At 37.3% G+C, this 21138-nt stretch overlaps 1 protein-coding gene across 1 annotated transcript in view; it reads right to left on the reverse strand.

Annotated features, from left to right (window-relative positions):
- Nucleotides 1-21138, reverse strand: part of LOC131437583 (uncharacterized) — a 153653-nt gene that overhangs the window by 18814 nt on the left and 113701 nt on the right. Inside the window, exon 6 of the mRNA XM_058607041.1 lies at nucleotides 20417-20444. Coding sequence (XP_058463024.1) covers nucleotides 20417-20444 — 28 coding nt within the window. The remainder of the gene's footprint in view (nucleotides 1-20416; nucleotides 20445-21138) is intronic.

Raw genomic sequence — 21138 nt, forward strand, 5'->3', positions numbered from 1 at the left:
AGAAGGGCAAGTGTTAAACCAGTCCGAGACATCGATTGAAATCGAAAAATTTGGTAAAAAAGCTATGGTCTGGCAAGCAATTTGTAGCTGCGGTAAGATTTCGAAACTCTTCATCACCACTTCTTCAATGAACAGCGAAATATACATCAAGGAATGTTTACAAAAACGACTTCTACCCATGATCCGAAGCCACAAGGATCCTGTTGTCCTCTGGCCAGATCTTGCTTCTTGCCACTACTCGAAATCAACGGATAGACCAAAAATGTCACTTTCGTTCCAAAAGACATGAATCCACCAAATTGCCCACAACTTCGACCAATTGAGGAATTTTGGGCATTAACGAAGGCACATCTTAGGAAACATGTCTCGGCAGCCGAAACCATTCAACAGTTCGAAAAAGATTGGAAAAAAGTGTCAAAACTTGTCGCCAAGAAGTCTGTACGGAATTTAATTAATAACGTTCGCAAGAAGGTGTGCCAGCTAGTCTACAATGGCTAAGTAGCAAATGTTGAGAATAATAATATTCTGTTGTCGTAGTCTAATATTATCAGTATATCGAATAAAATTTGAAACACTTGTGAATCATTTACAGCGAAATCAAAGTGCGTCCATACTTTCTGGAACAGTCTTTATCTCGAATTTTTTTTTGTAAAATCTCGAGAATTTCGAGATTTCTGGTATCGAAAGATCCCAGTCGAGATTTTTCAACATAATTTTTTTTCGAGATTACACAAAATCTTCATGTTTCATGACATTTGTAATAAAAAAAATGTCGGAGCAGTATCGAAATTCTCAGTCCCAGAATCGAATTTTGTTAATAAAAAAAAAGTTTCTAAATGACACTAGATTTAGGAATTTGGCATCAAAATTTTGTTTTCGATTGTGGAAATCTCAAAGCTTTTTCCAAGGCCCAGGAGATTTTTCAAAAAAAAACTTGTTTCCAGTCAACAACAAATCTTGACGCTTCATGTTATTCAAAACCATTAGGCATCAAAAAAATTTTTTTTTTCGAATTCGGAAATTTCAAGAACTATTCCACTTCAAATACTTTTCATTTAAAGTGGCAATCATAGGGAGTAAGTATGTTAAATACCTCCCACTAAACCGTTTCCATGCAGCGCGTGTTGATAACCAGCGCGATAAGGACTACTGCTAGAAATATCACCAGGCAGCCTCAGTAAGAAAGAGGGCGCAGCGCCCCTACATTAATTGTCATTACTTTTTGACGGGATGTACATCATAATGTATTATTTTTTTTTTTCAAAATTTATCATGTGAAAGAGTGAAAAGTTTCTGATTTAAAATATATAATCTTTGAGCACCGTTCGTCTGGAGTCCGTTCGCATTCAAGGAATATACATCGGAATGTAGAAATTCAACAATGTAGGTCCTAAGAACGTTAAATCCATCCCAAAGAACTATTTGGCTATCTGGCGTTAATGGATAGCATTTTAGCCTGGGATCATGTAAATTCGATCTACTCGCACTTTTAATTGGCAAAATTGTTAAATGTACCAGAACCCGGTCCAGAATAAAATTTCTTAAATTTCAGAATCACATTTCTGAAATTCTGTTTCGAAATCTAAGATTAGGTTTTTGTTTTGTCATTTCCATAATCCAGAATTTAAAATCAGTTCCTGGTCCAGAATCCAGAGCCAGAATTGAATTCCAGATTTCTAGATTTGAAATCGAATTTGAGAACTTGATTCTAACCCAGGATTATGGAACTGAAATCAGAATCTTGATTTCTAGATGTTGACCCTGGAACCTATTTTCGGATTTAAATTCTGGACTTGGATCTGAATTTTGAAGCAGAATTTTTGAACTGAAATTGAAATTCATACCAGGATTCACCAGAATTCCAGATTTCAGACTTAGAAATGCGATTCAGAATTCGGAAACTGAGTTCTGTACCTGCAGTTTTGGAACTGCAGACCGAACGCCAGGAGCAGAATTCAAATTCAAAACTCAGTTGGATTTCCAGAATTCTTTTCTAAACTGCATTCCAGAAACATTCTTTTTCGCAACTCAGGGACTACATTCTGAAGGTTTTAGAACTAAATTTCGTATCTCAATTATAGAATTCAGTTTCGAAGCTAAATTCTGGATCCGAGTTTGAAAACTGTATCTTGGACCGGACTTGCGTAACTATAATTCTGAATTCAGTTCCGAATCAGAATTCTGGTCTCGAATTCTGTTCCAAGAATCAACTGCAGATTACCGGTTCAGTTTTCAGTTCCAGAATCTAGCATTAAAAAGCTGAGTTTCAGAATTTAGGTTCAGGATTAAGTGCTAGCAAACTGAAATATATATTTTATTTGTATTCACGTCATCCGGTTGTGTCTCTGATATTACCCACTCGCCTTCTTTTGTAAACCGACTCTAATTGTATAAAATCAACTTTTTTCCTCTGCAGGACTCGATTAGGACTTTTTTCATGTATTTTAATCCGAAGATTTGACATTTTTTTAAAAATCACTTACACAACACTTTTTTGTAGGATTTAACTTTTTGCGACTGTAATCATTTGAAAAAAATTATGAAAAAAGACCGACTAGATCAAATATGGTAAAATAAAGTATGCAAAGTGGTTTTTTCATGACAAGAAAGTCTTCACATCCCGAAAGTTTCATTAAAATCTGAGACTATCGGCATTTATTCGAGTTAGCGCGAAATTCGTCCATGGCAATATGCCAAATCAGGCCAAAACAGAACGAAACATTTGTACTGTTTGAGGAAAGGCACGTATTTTCCGGGCACTTTTTGTACAAAGATGGCCCCGGTCACAATGGCAAGGTCGCTCTTCGAGCCACAGGTATAAATGGCTTGCCGAACGAGATATTTGTTTGAGAATTTCGATAGCCGAAAGTATTTGAGAGTTTCTGACAATTGTTTTTCTTTCAGTTGTCCGCCTAAAATACTCTAAAGCTTCATTAAAATCTCAAAGGATACTTCAAATTCGGAATAAGATTTGGCACAAAATTGGTACATCACGGACAAAAAAATCTATTCGGCATGGCCAGCGCAGCCCCACGAATACGATCACTGGTGTTCTACGGCGAAGAAAGTTGTGCAAAACTTTATGGATGAAATTTTGACATTGAAAAACTTTGCCTCACCCTTTACTGGACGGGGCTGGGTGTCAATTAAAAAAAATGCAACATTAGCCACGTAACATTTTTCTGGCATAATTTTGAACGCTTATAACTCAGTCATTTGATGATGAATTTCTATAATTTAACTACCAGTTGATTCGGAAACATTGACCTTAAACATATGAGGTAACATCGTTTTAGTATTTCAATAGTATACCATTAAAAAGTCGGCTTTTAATTTTCACAAGCCAATCACAGCGTGCTATAAAGATGTCATCCTCAACCGTTCTGGACATAACTAACTATCGCACACAAACAGGAATCTATAAGTATATGCGCCGACACTTACTTAGCTCAGCAAACGCTTGACTGGGAGCGAGACAAGCAGTTTGACTGTGGAGTGAGTGAATGACAAAACTCAGACTTTTTTCAGTTCCAGAATCCAGTTCTTAAATTCAGTTCCTGATGCAGAATCCAGAGCCAGAATCGAATTTCCGATTTCTGCAACTTAAACCGAATATGATAACTTCTTTCTAAGCCAGGATTGTCGAACTGAAATCAGAATCTTGATTTCTAAACGTGAACTCTGGAACCTAATTTCGGATATAAATTCCGGACTTGGATCTGAATTTTGAAACAGAATTTCGGAACTGAAATTGAGATTCAGACCAGAATTCAGTTCCAAAGCTCTTGTCCAGATTTCACAACTAGAAATCAGATCCAGAAATCAATCCACTGATTGAAGTGTGTGGATACCATTTTCCGTGTCTGCTGCCCTCCGTGTTCGTTTGAGTATATTGAATATCTGTTAGCTGTTGATTTTGATTCTCCGGTAATTAGCAGTCCAGATTGGAACTATCGGCGATAGATTTTTCGAACATAATTGATGATTTATTGAAGGATTTTCATTCGAAAGCATTACTTCAATATTGTACGCTTAAAAATGGATTGATTTGTCACGTAGACGTGTTCACACCTGGAATTTCAATTTACAAGCGAAACGGTGGCTTGCAAATGGATTCAGTTCAAAGCTGTAATACAGGGTGATTTTTTAAGAGCTTGAGAACTTTTTTAAACAATAAAACGCATAAAATTTGCAAAATCTCATCGGTTCTTTATTTTAAACGTTAGATTGGTACATGACATTTACTTTTTGAAGATAATTTCATTTAAATGTTGACCGCGGCTGCGTCTTAGGTGGTCCATTCGGAAAATCCGCTTTTTTATCGACAAATTTTGTTCAGCGATGAGGCTCATTTCTGGTTGAATGGCTACGTAAATAAGCAAAATTGCCGCATTTGGAGTGAAGAGCAACCAGAAGCCGTTCAAGAACTGCCCATGCATCCCGAAAAATGCACTGTTTGGTGTGGTTTGTACGCTGGTGGAATCATTGGACCGTATTTTTTCAAAGATGCTGTTGGACGCAACGTTACAGTGAATGGCGATCGCTATCGTTCGATGCTAACAAACTTTTTGTTGCCAAAAATGGAAGAACTGAACTTGGTTGACATGTGGTTTCAACAAGATGGCGCTACATGCCACACAGCTCGCGATTCTATGGCCATTTTGAGGGAAAACTTCGGAGAACAATTCATCTCAAGAAATGGACCGGTAAGTTGGCCACCAAGATCATGCGATTTGACGCCTTTAGACTATTTTTTGTGGGGCTACGTCAAGTCTAAAGTCTACAGAAATAAGCCAGTAACTATTCCAGCTTTGGAAGACAACATTTCCGAAGAAATTCGGGCTATTCCGGCCGAAATGCTCGAAAAAGTTGCCCAAAATTGGACTTTCCGAATGGACCACCTAAGACGCAGCCGCGGTCAACATTTAAATGAAATTATCTTCAAAAAGTAAATGTCATGTACCAATCTAACGTTTAAAATAAAGAACCGATGAGATTTTGCAAATTTTATGCGTTTTATTGTTTAAAAAAGTTCTCAAGCTCTTAAAAAATCACCCTATATAAAGATATTATCATATTTAAATGTAGCTAAAACACTATCTTCTCTTTATTTATGTTTGATAGTAATATAAGCGAAATTCGTTGTTTAAAAAATTAGTGAGTTTATTCTTTTTTTCCATATTATATTAAAAAGTTTCATACGTCTTGATTTATATCCTGAGGGTAAATCGTTTCGTATGACCTTTTAAGTAAATTTATAACCATATTTGACGAATTCTAATTAAAGAGTATTCTTCAAATAACACATGGATCAATAAGTCCCGAGACTAAAGCAGAGATGGCGCTCGTAGTAAACCAGTAACCACGTCTTTCTAGAGTACTAACCTTTGCTTGAAACGGGTCAAAATTTTAAGTCGATCCGACCAGAAACAGCTGAGTTATCGAGGTTGGAGTAAAGTCGTTTTGTAGTTTGTTTGAAAAATGGAAAAAAACCGAGTTTCGTGTTTTGATAAAACATTGTTTTTTAATGGGTAAAAACACCGTGCAAGCGAAACAAGTAATTGAAAAATGTTATCCGGACTATTGTCCATCAAAAGCAACGATTTGTCGGTGGTTCGCCGAGTTTAAACGTGGTCGTACCGACACAAATGACGCGGAACGCTCGGGTAGACCCGTGGCAGCCGTTACACCGGAAAATGTGAGTGAAGTGACAAAAATTATAATGAAAGATCGTAAAGTGAAGCTCCGTGAGATAGCTGAGATGACACAGATATCATATGGAAGTGTATTTACTATCGTTCATGAAAAATTGAGCATGAAAAAGGTTTTTTCCAAGTGGGTGCCGCGATTGCTTTCGATGGAACAAAATGCACCCTGCCACAAGTCGATGAAAACAATGGCGAAATTGAACGAATTGGGCTTTGATCTGCTTCCCCACACCCCACACTCGCCAGATTTAGCCCCCAGTGACTACTGACTCTTTGACGATCTTAAAAAAATGCTCCAGGGAAAAGTTTTGGCTCAAATGAGGAGGTCATCGCTGAAACTGAAGCTTATTTTGAAGCGAAAGATAATTTTTTTTAAAAACATGGTATTGAAAAATTGGAAAAACGTTGGAACCATTGTATCACTCTAAAAGGTGATTATGTTGATGAATAAAAAAAATTTTGCAAAAAAATGTTTCCATTGCTAGTCTCGGGACTTATTGATCCATGTGTTACCTTGTCATATGAAAATTTATGGGAAAGGATCAAAATAGAATCAATCACTATGAAAGAATCTAATTGTCAATGTTCTCCTCCACAAACAAGCTATGCGCTTAAACTTAATAAACTTTAATAAGTTAGTTAAACAGTTTAAATTTTTTTTGATTTGGTGCATCCACCAGTGCTGTAAAACTTCATTCAATTCAATTGAAACTGAATGTGGAACACATTGACGATCTCTCAACTGCAGTAAACTTCACTCTCTGACACACACAATGTTTGCTGACGGCCCGAACGGGCAGCATTCAATTCATCACTCGTTTCTCTTCAATCGAGGCTCAGTTTAACCACCGTCAGTTGATCTCTTGAAATGACAAAATATCTCTTTCAATAGTGTGAGAGCGGCCTTCAAATGAGGTTCATGTAAAAGTTCGAATTGGTTCGAGATAATAAACGAAAAACAAACCAGATAGCTGAAATATCAATCACAGAATACACATAAATTAATTGTTTCCTCCTTCAGTTTTCATTTTTAATACTTTACTCCATTTATAATTCTATTCGTTCGAATTTGCTTACTACCAAGAGCGAAGGCATTGAAGCAGGTAGACCACTTGGCACTCGAAACTGAGCAAACAAAACTTCAAATGACTAGGTACGATTATTCAACTGACGATGAATTCCGGGAGCTTCACTTGAAAATGGCAGCAGAAGTCAAATGAATTAGTAGGGATATGCTGACTGTCAGCGGCCAAAAATTTCATTTTCATCTTATTTTATTCGATTGAAAATGAAATTTTACCGCACTGGCATCCACCACCATCTTTATGCTTGTAAAGAGTGATCTTTCAGGAAGTATAGGGTTTGATTTATAAAAAAATTGAGAAAATTGATGACATCTCTATAGGAATCGATAGAACGATCAATATAATTTAATGTTCGAACATGATTTCATGCAAATATTGGCCGTTTCTCCACTTTAGGTCCAATTTTGGCACACTCTCTCTCCAACATATCGGCCGGTATTTCACAAATAAATACTTCAATATTGGCTTCCAGTGCGTCAATTGTTGCTGGATTATCCTTGTAGACATGAGCCTTAACTTGGCTACACAAGAAATAGTCCAAAACGTGAGATAAACTGTACACCGAAGGCGGCTCTCAATTTGGTCATTGTTTCGCGTGCCGTGTAGGATGTGGCACCGTCCTGTTGAAACCACATGTCAGAAGGAGTACGGACCGATGATGCCACCGGCCCATAATCCGTACCAAAAAGTGAATTTTTTTTCGGATGCATTGGCAGCTCTTGCATTGCTTCTGGCTGGCCTTCACTCCCAGATGCCGAAATTTTGCTTGTTGACGTATCAATTCAACCAGAAATGAGCATCGTCACTGAAAACTATTTTTCGATAAAAAAGTGGATCTTCTCCAACTTTTCCAGCGCCCATTCATGATTACATTATAGACCAAACTGAACAAGTTTGACAATGACATAAGACACGATTTACGCACGATCTGTCAAAAAACAGTGCTGCCAAAAAGCTACCAGCAAAAAAAAACACCCTTTACGTATATTATATGAACCTTTAAATTGCTTCTCATTCAATGGAATTGTACCCGAGCGCGTCTTGCATACAACCCTGTAGATTTTGTCCCTTTATTCTGTTTGAATTGAATTTGAAAATGAACAAAATGACTTTTATTTTGCCGTGAAACGATTGAAGAATTCCACAACACAACTTTGTTTGACAAGTTTTTGATCGTAGCACTTTTTAGCGTTCGAATTAAATTGAGATTAAATTTAATAAAATCTTACCACAACCCAACGGATGCGACCGGAAATATCTCGGAGCGAAACAACTCCCCCGGGATGCTTCATCACTGTCACTGGTAATCAAACATCAAAGCAAGCCTGGTAAAAGGCCTTTAAAGAAACGCACACACACATACTAACATTTCCGAAGTGAATGTGGCATTTTTATTTGGTTGGATTTCAGCTATAAAGTATATTAGCTTTTCCCAGTCCAAACGAACAAACGAACCGGGACCCGGGGACGGAACACAATCGAATGATTTACGGTGTCGAAGTAAATTGAAACAAGCTTCCGATTGAAGAAAAGTTTCCCGATCAATTGGACCTTTTGATGGGGGCAGCGGCGGCGGCGGCGAAAAAAAAAAGAATGTGGCACTTCTTCGAATTTAGTCTTTGGGGCGACAGTTACAGTGTTTCAAGCAACGGGACCAGATACTAGCTGTCGGCACCCCGGTCCGTAATGGCCTCGGGTTGATTTAGGCTGTGTGATGCGGTGGTGGTTTGCTGCTGCGACCGGACCCTAATCGAATCATTTTTATGCCGTGGAGAACATCAACTTCGCCGGAGTTTATTTTCCGTTCGTTTATCATTCACGGGTTGTGTCTGCGCTAATGCTATGAAACCAGTGGTCCCTTCGGACAGGAAGAAAAGAAGCGGAAGTAACCGGCCGGCAGTTGCTGTTCGGAAATATTTATGAGGCGGCTGCATTTTCCTTCGGGTGAGCGGCAAATTGAGCGCGAACTTGGCACAATGTTTACACACTCACTTTATTGTTGCTTGCGCCAGTTCCGGTCGATGCTTCTTGACACGGCCCGGAAAAGTAATTTGTTTCCCCGGGCGGAAGGTGATGAAAGTTGTTCAACCTACGGGTGGGAAAAATTGATTACACCGAATGTTCTCCCGGGTCCAGTTTGGAACAGACGAATCCAAGCGATTTTCTAGCTGTCAGTAGTAGTAACCCTGGTTTTCTACCGTTACTACGGCAACGGAAGGTAGCGGTGCTAGAATGATCGCCAGAAATCACTAATCACTTCCTAAAGAGAAATTACCTAACAATCAATATTCATTCCAAACAAATTGCCACTTTCGGATAGGCTTCCGCCGTTATGAATATTCCAAGCAATTTATTCCGAATACTTCAAACAAACACACATATCGGAACGTTCCGGATGGTGAGCGGAAAAACAGCGGGGAAGCGTAAATTGGCGTGATATCATTCCGGGCTGATTGTCCGCTCCGTTTCTACTCATACTCATATTGGAAACCACCGGCCGGACCCCCGGTTCGCTCGGTGTCATAAGCAGCGGCGGAGCTTTCGACCGTTTTTACCGGCTGTCCCCCGACTGACGATTCCCACTGGGGGGGGGGGGGGGGGGGGGGGACCGTTCGATTCGATTTTATTTCGACGGAACACTAGACTAAAATCCAATTTCGTCGGAACACTAGACTAAAATCCAATTTCGTCGGAACACTAGACTAAAATCCAATGTTTGATCCGGGTACCAACCGCGACACCAAAGACCGGATGATCCACTTTGTGTTTGTGGCATGTCTCGCTTGGCACCGCGTATCTATCGAGCACCGGATTGAGTAAATTTCGGCAATGGCGTTCTTTTTTTTCCTATTCTTTCTCCAGTTAAACTGATGTCATTGCCGGGTTATCCAACATTTTTGGCAAAACTAGATTCGGTGATTTGATGTTATTCCCGAGAGGAAGCGACCGGATTGCGGTTGTTGCCGTAGTCGTGATGCGGTTTCGGTGATCGGGTTTTGAATCACGAACCTAGATGAAAAAATATCGGAAATATTTTTTTTTTACTGTACGCTGAATAATAAATGCTCAGCAAATTTTTGAAATCACTTCGTGTGACTCTTTTTACCAAGAGTAGTCTGTAAGTAAAGTAACGAAAGCTCGTTCCAAACGAGCAAACAACCTGTCAAATCCAACACAAACACCCTTATTCTTGATTACGACGTATCGAATTGATTCGATCGAATCGATCAAATTTTTTTATTGATTTCGATCGAAGAAATCCATTATTCGAACATCGCTCGTTTAAAATGTCAACTCTAATCTCAGTAACGTTTGACTCCAAGCAAATTGCTTTCTGTATCCTAGATACGAGATTTTCACGTGGCGGAATTAACATGTAAGTGATTTTTGTTTTGTTTCTATAATATAATTTTTTTCAACCCAAATTCTTGTTTTCCAGGGATTCAGTAAAGGTAAAATCTACATCGAAACAACAATTCGCGCGAATGATAGCGTTCTTGGAAACAAGACCGGATGTTGCAAAACGATTTTCGAAGGTGAACGTTGCGCCTTTCTGGAATTCTTTGGCAACGGAATTAAACAGTTTGGGACCGCCTGTCAGAGACACAACAGGGTGGAAAAAGGCAAGTTTTTTTTAATTTCAAATAATTCATTTAATTATAATTCCTCAATATTTTATATTTTAGGTGTGGTGTGATTACAAGTCGAACCTGAAGAGAAAACTGGCCCACAATTCGAAGGAGCTGCGTGCCACGGGAGGCGGACCTAACAAAGTGATAGAGATTTCTGGATTGGAGGAGCAAACTATTGCTCTGACTGGTCTCAGAAACACAATACAAGGTGTGTCATTAGATAGTCGTGATAAGCAAAACTTGGTTGTAGACAACATCCAAGAATTGTTTATTACGGATTATTCTAATGACAATGCGGATGAGGAGACCACTTGTTCTAAACCAAAACGGTTGAAAAAATCGACCCTAGATTTGCTGGAACGGCAAGTTGCTGAACAAAAAAAAAATATCACGAAACGGTGGTAGACGCTCTTAACAAAATTCATATCAAAATGGAAGATTATGGATATAATATGAGAAGAGTCTACAAAACATTGGATAGCATGGCTGAAACACAAAAGTTAAAACTCGAAGAGCAGCGACGCCACAATAAAGCACTAGAAACAGCATACAAGGAAAAATTACAGCTAAAACGAGAAATACTGGAAATGCAAATAAATTATATAAATGACAAATAACGAGAAAACTATCTATTGAATACTTTAAAATGAATTTTAAATGAAAAATCCAAATACAATCCAATCCAATTTTGTTACGGTAAACTCCAAAATTGTAACAGCTGTTCGTTTGGTAATTACTACTATTACGATATAAAATGCTTCACCCAACAAATATTATTTTACCATTTAAAAAAAAGTTTGAACTGACTTATTTAAAGAAATATGCAAAGTGCTAAGCTCATAGTAAAAATTTATGTGTTTATTGCATTTGCATTTATGTGTCGTTGTATTGAAGACAAACGTTATGCAGGGCACAAGCAACATTAACTATACTGGCTGCCTTCTCTGGAGAATAATGTGAGGAATTTAAGAAACTGCCTCGGATCAACAGTTTTTAGTTGCAAAGGGTGATTTTTTTGCTGGTATCTTTTTGGCAATGCTGTTTTTGACAGATCACCTTCTTTACAAGTACGACTACAAGTAGATACCATATACCTTGATTTCGCTGCTGCGTTCGGCAAAATCATTCATCACATAACGATCTCCAAGTTAAGTAGACTGGGATTTAACGGATTATTTTTTATTTATCTATTTTTTTTAAATAACTATTTATTGGAATATGAGTTAAAATTAAATTATTAAGATTTAAATTGGGTGTTCAGCCACAAGTGGTGACTTTTCAGCCCTATTATATAACAGTTCGGCCGAAAAGTTCGTATCGTTTAAAAGAAACACAAATTTTTTTGCCAAAATTCGTTTTTATTATTCAACATAATTGCCATCATAGGCAAAACAGCGATTATAGCGATCTTCCAACTTTTCGATACCATTTTTGTAGTACGATTTGTCCTTTGCCTCAAAATAGGCCTCAGTTTCAGCGATTACCTCTTCATTGCTTCTAAATTTTTTACCAGCGAGCATTCTCTTGAGGTCTGAGAACAGGAAAAAGTCACTGGGGACCAAATCTGGAGAATACGGTGGATGAGGGAGCAATTCGAAGCCCAATTCGTTCAATTTCAGCATGGTTTTTCGTTGTTGTTTTTGATCGATTGTGAGCTCACGCGGCACCCATTTTGCACAAAGCTTTCTCATATACAAATATTCGTGAATAATATGTCCAACACGTTCCTTTGATATCTTTAGGGTGTCAGCTATCTCGATCAACTTCACTTTACAGTCATTGAAAATCATTTTGTGGATTTTTTTCACGTTTTCATCGGTAACAGCCTCGTTTGGACGTCCACTGCGTTCATCGTCTTCGGTGCTCATATGACCAGTACGAAATTTTGCAAACCACTTACGAATTGTTGCTTCGCCCGGTGCAGAGTTTGGATAACACTCATCAAGCCATTTTTTGGTATAGGCGGCAATTTCCTGTTTTTTCATTTTTTCACAATAACAAAAGTAGCTTCACTCAAAATGCAATATCTCACAAACTAATAATCAGACAGCTGTCAAATTTATACACGTATCTTTTGAAGGTTGGTACTAACTGAAAATGGTATGGATTTAATTCTAGTGGCGCCCTCTCATAGAAACGATACGAACTTTTCAGCCGATCTGTTATATGATTTGGTTGTTACCATGAGGACATCATTTGCTTCCGCAATTTTGAGATTTTTGTATAGGGAAAATTCTAAACCTATTTGTATTGTGTAATGGGGAAAAGGAACTTATATACTAACTTACTAACTAATACAGAGAGCGAATCGATTCAATTGAAGATTGCATCGATTTTTGTCGGAATTTGCTTATAATATTATGTGACATTACATCCAAAGGTTCTATATTTGTGAGTCTGTGTAACTCATTTGTACTAAACCAGGGAGGACGCTTCAAAATCATTTTCAGAATTTTATTCTGAATCCTTTGAAGCGTTTTCTTCCTGGTGGAACAACAACTTGACCAAATTGGTACTGCATAAAGCATGGCTGGTCTGAAAAATTTGTTTATAAATTAACAATTTGTTTTTTAGACAGAGCTTAGAATTTCTGTTTATAAGAGGATATAAACATTTAATATATTTATTACACTTTGCCTGGATTCCTTCAATGTGATCCTTGAAAGTGAGTTTTTTGTCATACGTTAAACCTAAGTATTTAGCTTGATCAGACCATGTCAATTCCAAGCCATTCAACATGAGAATGTGATTATTGTTTGGTTTAAGAAAAGAAGCTCTTGGCTTATGAGGAAAGATAATTAATTGCGTTTTTGCTGCATTTGGTTTAATTTTCCATTTTGACAGATAATCACTGAAAATATTTAAACTTCTTTGTAGGCGACTGCAGATCACTCTTAGATTTCTACCTGTGGCTAACAGACTTGTGTCGTCACAGAATAGCGATTTCTGACAACCAACGGGTAGATTTGGAAGATCAGAAGTGAAAATATTATACAAGATTGGAACCCTGCGGAACACCGGCTCGTACGGGTAGCAATTCAGATTTACAATTCCGATAGCTAACCTGAAGAGTACGATCAATTAAATAATTTTGAATCTGTTTGATCAAATAAGTAGGAAACTAGAAATCAGACACTTTTGCTATTAATCCTTTGTGCCAAACACTGTCGAATGCTTTTTCTATGTCTAGAAGAGCAACTCCAGTGGATAACCCAGAAACTTTATTTGCTTTTATCATGTTCGTTACTCTGACAAGTTGATGAGTAGTTGAATGTTCATGACGAAATCCTGCTCTGGTAGAAAAATTGAATTCTCATTTATATGAGACTCATTCTCAACAAGATAATTTTTTCAAAAAGTTTACTGATAGAAGAAAGTAAGCTAATTGGTCGATAACTTGATGTTTCTGCTGGGTTTTTATCAGGTTTGAGGATAGGAATTACTTTAGCGTTTTTCCATCTTTTTGGGAAGTAAGCTAATGAAAATTTGAACCAGGACTCTCAAGGCAACATCGGAAAGATTTTTAATAAGAATATTAAAAATTCCATCATTACCAGGAGCCTTCATGTTTTTAAGTTTCCTAATAATTGATTTAATTTCATCAAAATTCGTCTCAATAATGTCATCTTGTGATAATACTTGGGTTGAAATATGCTCATATTTCAGTGAGACTTCATTTTCAATAGGACTCACAACGTTCAAATTAAAATTCTGGACACTCTCGAACTGCTGAGCAAGTTTTTGAGCTTTTTCGCCATTTGTAAGAAGTATTTGATTTCCTTCCTTGAGAGCAGGAATTGGTTTCTGAGGTTTCTTAAGTACCTTAGAAAGTTTCCAGAAAGGTTTAGAATATGGTTTAATTTGTTCAACTTCTTGAGCGAAATTACGCAAAAGAGTAAATCTATGTTTAATTTCTTTTTGTAAACCCTTAACTATGTTTTTCATAGCAGGATCACGAGAACGTTGATATTGTCGTCGACGAACATTCTTCAACCGAATGAGCAGTTGAAGATTGTCATCGATGATAGGAGAATTTTATTTAGTTTGAGCTTTGGGAACTGAAAGATTTCTAGCTTCGATAATATAATGATTTAAATTATCAATTGCTGTGTTGATGCCCGCAGAATTTTCTAAAATAGTTTCATGATCCACATGATTTTCAATGTGAGATCTGTAATCCAACCAAGAAGCTCTATGATAGTTGAATATAGAACTAATTGGATTAATTAAAGCTTCGTTGGAAAGTCTGAATGTTACAGGAAGATGATCTGAGTCAAAGTCAGCATGTGTAATCGGTTCACTACAAATGTGACTTTGATCTGTTAGAACCAGATCAATTGTAGACGGGTTCTCTACGGAAGAGAAACATGTCGGATTACTGGGATGAAGAACTGTGAAGTAACCAGCTGAGAGTTGATTATGAAGTATTTTACCATTACTGTTGTTTTGCCTACAATTCCACTGGACATTTAAGTCCCCTATTACGAAAAATGTCGGTCGATATCTTGTAAGTTTTTGCAAATCGCCTTTAAAGAAATTTAATTGTTCGCCGGTGCATTGGAATGGCAAATATGCTTCAGCGATGAAATAAATTTCATGAATGGTTTCAACTTCGATTCCCAAGCTTTCAATAACTTTAGTATTGAAAGAAGGTAAAATTCGGCATTGAAGGAATATTTGTAGGTAGACTGCCATTAGAAGAAGATGATATGGCCGATCTACCTAATAATAAATTGTTTTCGTTGGAAGATGAACTGCAAGGCGGTCCTGTGTTTTGATTATTTACATAAGAAGAAATAGGTGGTAGATTTCTACCTGTTATACTAGCATAACTGACATTAGAAGAAGATGATGACGAGGTCGATCTACCTACAATAAATTGTTTTCGTTAGAAGACGAATTGGCAGGCGTACCTGTTTTTTGTTTTAAATTCGAAGAAATCAGTGCCTTAGAAGAATTAGGCGTGGCATTTGTAACGGTTTTTCGATTTTCAGGTATGTTCTGTAAATTTAAGGTAGTTGATTCGACTTGTTGTCTAAGCGAACGAGGGTTTAAATTTTTTTCCCTGACAGGACATTTCAAATAATTGGATTTATGATATCCATCGCAATTTGAACATGAAAATTTATCAGTGGTTTCATTCATTGGACAAACGTCTTTCGAATGCGATTTACCACAATTCAAACACCGTATATCCATATGACAATTTTTGGTTCCATGGCCGAAGCCTTGGCAACGACGACATTGCGTTAAGTTTGTAATACGATTATGCCGTTTATAATGTTCCCGAAGAATTTTAATGTGGGAAATGAAACGTACTTTTTCTAAAGTTTTCAAATTGTTTTGTTTACATCACTTCGATTGAAGTGTATTAGGAAAAGGTCATGAGAAATTCCAGAGCGTGGTTTAGAAGTACCATACGCTCTTTTTTTCATAAGTATTACTTGGGAAGGGGCAAAACCAAGCAATTCTTTTAGTTCACTTTTAATTTCATCAGTACTTTGATCATTTGATAAGCCTTTCAAGACAGCCTTGAAGCGTCTGTCTAATTTTAAAGGGTGATTTTTTAAGAGCTTGAGAACTTTTTTAAACAATAAAACGCATAAAATTTGCAAAATCTCATCGGTTCTTTATTTTAAACGTTAGATTGGTACATGACATTTACTTTTTGAAGATAATTTCATTTAAATGTTGACCGCGGCTGCGTCTTAGGTGGTCCATTCGGAAAGTCCAATTTTGGGCAACTTTTTCGAGCATTTCGGCCGGAATAGCCCGAATTTCTTCGGAAATGTTGTCTTCCAAAGCTGGAATAGTTACTGGCTTATTTCTGTAGACTTTAGACTTGACGTAGCCCCACAAAAAATAGTCTAAAGGCGTCAAATCGCATGATCTTGGTGGCCAACTTACCGGTCCATTTCTTGAGATGAATTGTTCTCCGAAGTTTTCCCTCAAAATGGCCATAGAATCGCGAGCTGTGTGGCATGTAGCGCCATCTTGTTGAAACCACATGTCAACCAAGTTCAGTTCTTCCATTTTTGGCAACAAAAAGTTTGTTAGCATCGAACGATAGCGATCGCCATTCACTGTAACGTTGCGTCCAACAGCATCTTTGAAAAAATACGGTCCAATGATTCCACCAGCGTACAAACCACACCAAACAGTGCATTTTTCGGGATGCATGGGCAGTTCTTGAACGGCTTCTGGTTGCTCTTCACTCCAAATGCGGCAATTTTGCTTATTTACGTAGCCATTCAACCAGAAATGAGCCTCATCGCTGAACAAAATTTGTCGATAAAAAAGCGGATTTTCCGAATGGACCACCTAAGACGCAGCCGCGGTCAACATTTAAATGAAATTATCTTCAAAAAGTAAATGTCATGTACCAATCTAACGTTTAAAATAAAGAACCGATGAGATTTTGCAAATTTTATGCGTTTTATTGTTTAAAAAAGTTCTCAAGCTCTTAAAAAATCACCCTTTATATCATATGAATAAAATTTATGAAGTTTCTCGGACAAATATCGAATAAGACGTTCGTAATCTTCCAATCCATCAAGCAAGACTCGACATTCTCCTCTTCATCCGATTTGAAATGAGACTTTTACTTCCGGGAGAAAAGTAGAAAGCTCAGTACGGAATGCTTTGAAGTCGGAAATCATCACCGTCACTGGTGGCATAGATTGATGTTTCTTCCCAGAACGACAACCGTCCATTTTGGGAATTTTTGAAGAATTTTCTTCTATGTCGCTACAATCGGATTCAGGAAGAATCAACGGAAGGGAAATCCGTCGGCTGTCTTTTATTTTTACATTCAGATTCTATAAGATCGTGAATGTTATTAGAAAAATGTTGAATAACGGATTGTGATTTATTCCGTATTGAATTATTTTTAACCTTAGGCTTGTTGCCTTTCCGGTTGGACGCAGGCATTTTTGAAATGATAGAAATTTTAAATTGAATTAACTAGGCTAAATTGGTCTTCGAGTAGACTCCTAGCTAGCCTTAAAAAAGGCTGATTAATTTCTTAGTCACTCTAATATCACTCTTTGTATCACTTAGTCACTCTAATATCACTCTTTGTATAACCTTGTGAAAGGCTGACTGATTGTTAGTCTTTAAAAAGACTGTTAGTGATTCAGGTAGTCTTGAAAAAGACTGAAGCCTTGAATCAATAAAACTCTAGGTAGCCAGAAAAAATTTCCAGGAGCCAAGAGCTATACTGTTCAACACCGACTGGGGATTTAACGGATTATTTTTGAATTGGATTCGATCATATCTAACTGGTCATGAAATGATATGGAAAATATTAGACTGTACAACCTCATCATTCGCTGTTACTTCTGGAGCTCCTCAAGGAAGTAATCTTGGACCGTTTATAATACTATTGTATGTCAACGATCTAAATTTTTCTATCAAGTGTATGAAACTATCGTTCGTTCTTGACTTGCAAAAAGTCTGTATTCAGATTCGACTATAATATTCCACAAACTGTTCTTGAACGCGCATCGTCTGTGAAGGATCTGGGTGTTCTTCTGGATTCCAAGTTAAATTTCAAGGAGTACATAGAGTTTACTATCACCAAAGCCTCTAAGCTAATCGGATTCATTTCCCGCGTTACTAAAATATTCTCTGATGTACACTGCTTGAAAGCTCCGTATTTCACTTTAGTTCGCTCAACTCCTAAATATGCTGCTGTTATCTGGTCACATTATTACCAAAAGGATATCCAACGCATTGAAGTGACTTAAAATCGTTCCTCATGTTATTATCTCATTAGATTTAGTTACTATAGAAGCACTAGATTCAAGGAAATGTATCATTTGGATGATTGTAATCTGTAGATGAAAAAGATGAGGATGTTTTACGCCTGCTGGAGAGCAAGTTTGATAGTTGTGCCTCTCCAGTGGGTTTTTTCTTGCTCCAAATAAAAGAATGAAAGATGAGAAGAAAAAGAAAGACATTCAGAGTGAAATCTGACATCAGGAGAAGGCACTGTCACAGAAATCACGTCATCAATATGTGGTCTACCTTAAAATTCTTCTCACCGAGAAGAAAAAGCTTGCCGAGCAAGAAGATGTTGAAGCACAAAAAAAATTGTCTTCGCTGAAATCTGTTTAAATTTCTTTCAAAATCACAATTGTAAGCATTTTTGACTGTAACTTTTTTCGTATTTCAGTGAGTATTAATCAACTAAGGAGATCGAAAAAGATGGAGAATAAAAATGAAATCATTTTCATGGGGTTTCTCGAAGTGACATGTTGTATGCGGACTTATTTATTGTGTTTATATGACAAAATTATGCAGATTTTTAAATTATATTTAAGTGGATTTTCCAGTTCTGCGGAAAGCATCATCAGCATTAAAAATTGCTTGAATATCGCGCGTTTTAGCTTTCAAGTTTGCGCGGATTTCACGCGTTTTAGTTTTTGACTTCGCGCGTTTTGATTTTGAAATTTTTCGTTACAACCCTGGAAATGGAAGAATTGGATATGCCTGACATGCCTGGTTTCAACAAGACAGTGCCACATCCCGCACGGCACGCGAAACAATGACCAAATTGAGAACCACCTTGGGCGAGCAGTTTATTTCACATTTTGGGTCCGTCAATTGGTCACCTAGAATTAACGCCTTTGGACTATTTCTTGTGCGGCCATGTTAAAGCTCATGTCTACAAGGATAAAACAGCAACGATGGCGCACGGGAAGCCAATATTGAAGCGTTTATTCGTGAAATACTGGTCGATATGTTGGAGTGAGTGTGTGCCAAATAAACTTCGAACATTAAATTATATTGATTGTTCTATCGATTCCAATAGAGATTTAATCAATTTTCTCATATTTTTTGTGTTTTTTTAAACCTAATCTTATACCGTTTGAAAAATCACCCTTTAATAGTAATGAAATGAGTAATGAGAATGAGATGTCGTTACTCTTCTTGTCGACACTTTTTTTTAACTTTTCCATAACATGTCGAAGTGAATGCGCATGCGTTGTTCAGAATAAGGGTTTGGCTTTGGAAGATTCCATCTTTGGGCAGCCCACTGCCGAGCATAAACAATTTGTAGTCTGATCAATATCCATACAACCTCAAACTTCTGATCATACTCGAATGATCAGAAGTTTTAAGTAATATTTATATTGATCAAACTACAAAATGCCGATGCTCGGCAGCGGGCTGCCCAAAGATGGAATCTCCCAAAGCCAAAACTTTTGATTTAAGCTGTTCATTTAAAATAATTTTCGTCCTCAATAGTTCACGATTTTAATCCAATAGTTTTGTTTTGTTTTTCTCATTTCAGTAAAACCTCTATGGCTATTTCGAACCGTGTTTGTATCGGCTGAGTAAGTACCAGGTTTGAATGATCAAATTTGTCATTTGTCAAGTTTAAGTGAACAAAAAAATCTAATACACGACAATATAATGATTTTTTTTTCAATTTCTTCCATTAAGTCGTGAAACCAGCGTTTCACGATTTAGTAATTTAAAATCCATCGTTTTCAATTCCGGTTGGTGTACTTTTTCTCAATGTACAAGTTTTCAATGTCGACACAGTTTCGGAAAATTTGTAGCTGCTATTTGATTGATTTGAATCTCGGAATCAACAACCAAACATCCGGTTCGCCAGGTTATGGACGTTCAAAAGTGTCCGACATTCGTCCGGATTCCATTTTTGAACCAAACCCCCTCTCGCTAGTGTAGGGTTTGACTGACGAACGGCAAATCCGATTGCAGCTGCGATCCTCGAAACTCATTTTGTGGATATTGTTTTGTTTTTCCGACGGCGCCCTTGTTGCTGCAATCATTTCAGTTTATTTTTTGTCTGGCAGCCCTGCGCCATGTTATTGTTCGGTTCGAGCATGGCAAGAGTAAAAACAGTCCGTTGTGATAGATTTCCCAGAGCCTAACCTCAAACCTGTGGATTGTGTTTGACTTCGCAGTCTGGTCTTTTTTTCGTCGGTTTTTATTTCCAAGAAGAGACGATTGTACTTACCGTTTTTGTGATGGCTGCTATCCAATCGCTGTGCCGCGCGGAGTGAGAAGATGAAAAGAAACAAGAATGTCGTTAGAATTTTTCTTTAGAATTGTTGGAAAAAATGATCATCGGGTTTCGAAGCATATACAATCGACTATCGACCGGGTGTCGCATGAATGAATATAAACAAGATTTTTTTTCGCGTGAATACTCTTAGTACTGAGACGAAGAAGGGAGTCAGGAAGCTTGAAATAGTCTTCCATTAGAAATAGTTTTTTTTACGAAATAGATTTTGCAAATCTGTTTCGTTTTGCAACGTTTTTATACTGAACTAAAACCATTATCTGATCAGAGTAGACATAGTTTTTGGATGATAAAAGAAAGAGTGTTTCGTTTTGGTCAGATATAACTAAATGGTTGTCAATAGAAATTTTTTTAAAATTCGTTTCTATTGTAATTTCAATGAAAGAATTACTGTAAGGCCCAGAATATTTCGAAACTTTTTCGTATGATTCAATGAACAACTACAGATACCTTGCCAAATTAACGTGTTCAGTACAACACAGAGTGAATTTCAAACTTACCAAGAGAACTAACAATTTGTGTTTTAATCTTCGTTGAGACGTAGAGCCGTCTTGAGCTAGTTTTCAACAAGATCAGTATCTAACGGGGAAAACACAAATTGGAAAATTGAGATGTGACTGCTATTATGTAATGAAGACCGCGAAAATGCTACCACA

This window comes from Malaya genurostris, chromosome 1 (assembly GCF_030247185.1).
Source record: "Malaya genurostris strain Urasoe2022 chromosome 1, Malgen_1.1, whole genome shotgun sequence".
Lineage (NCBI taxonomy): Eukaryota > Metazoa > Arthropoda > Insecta > Diptera > Culicidae > Malaya > Malaya genurostris.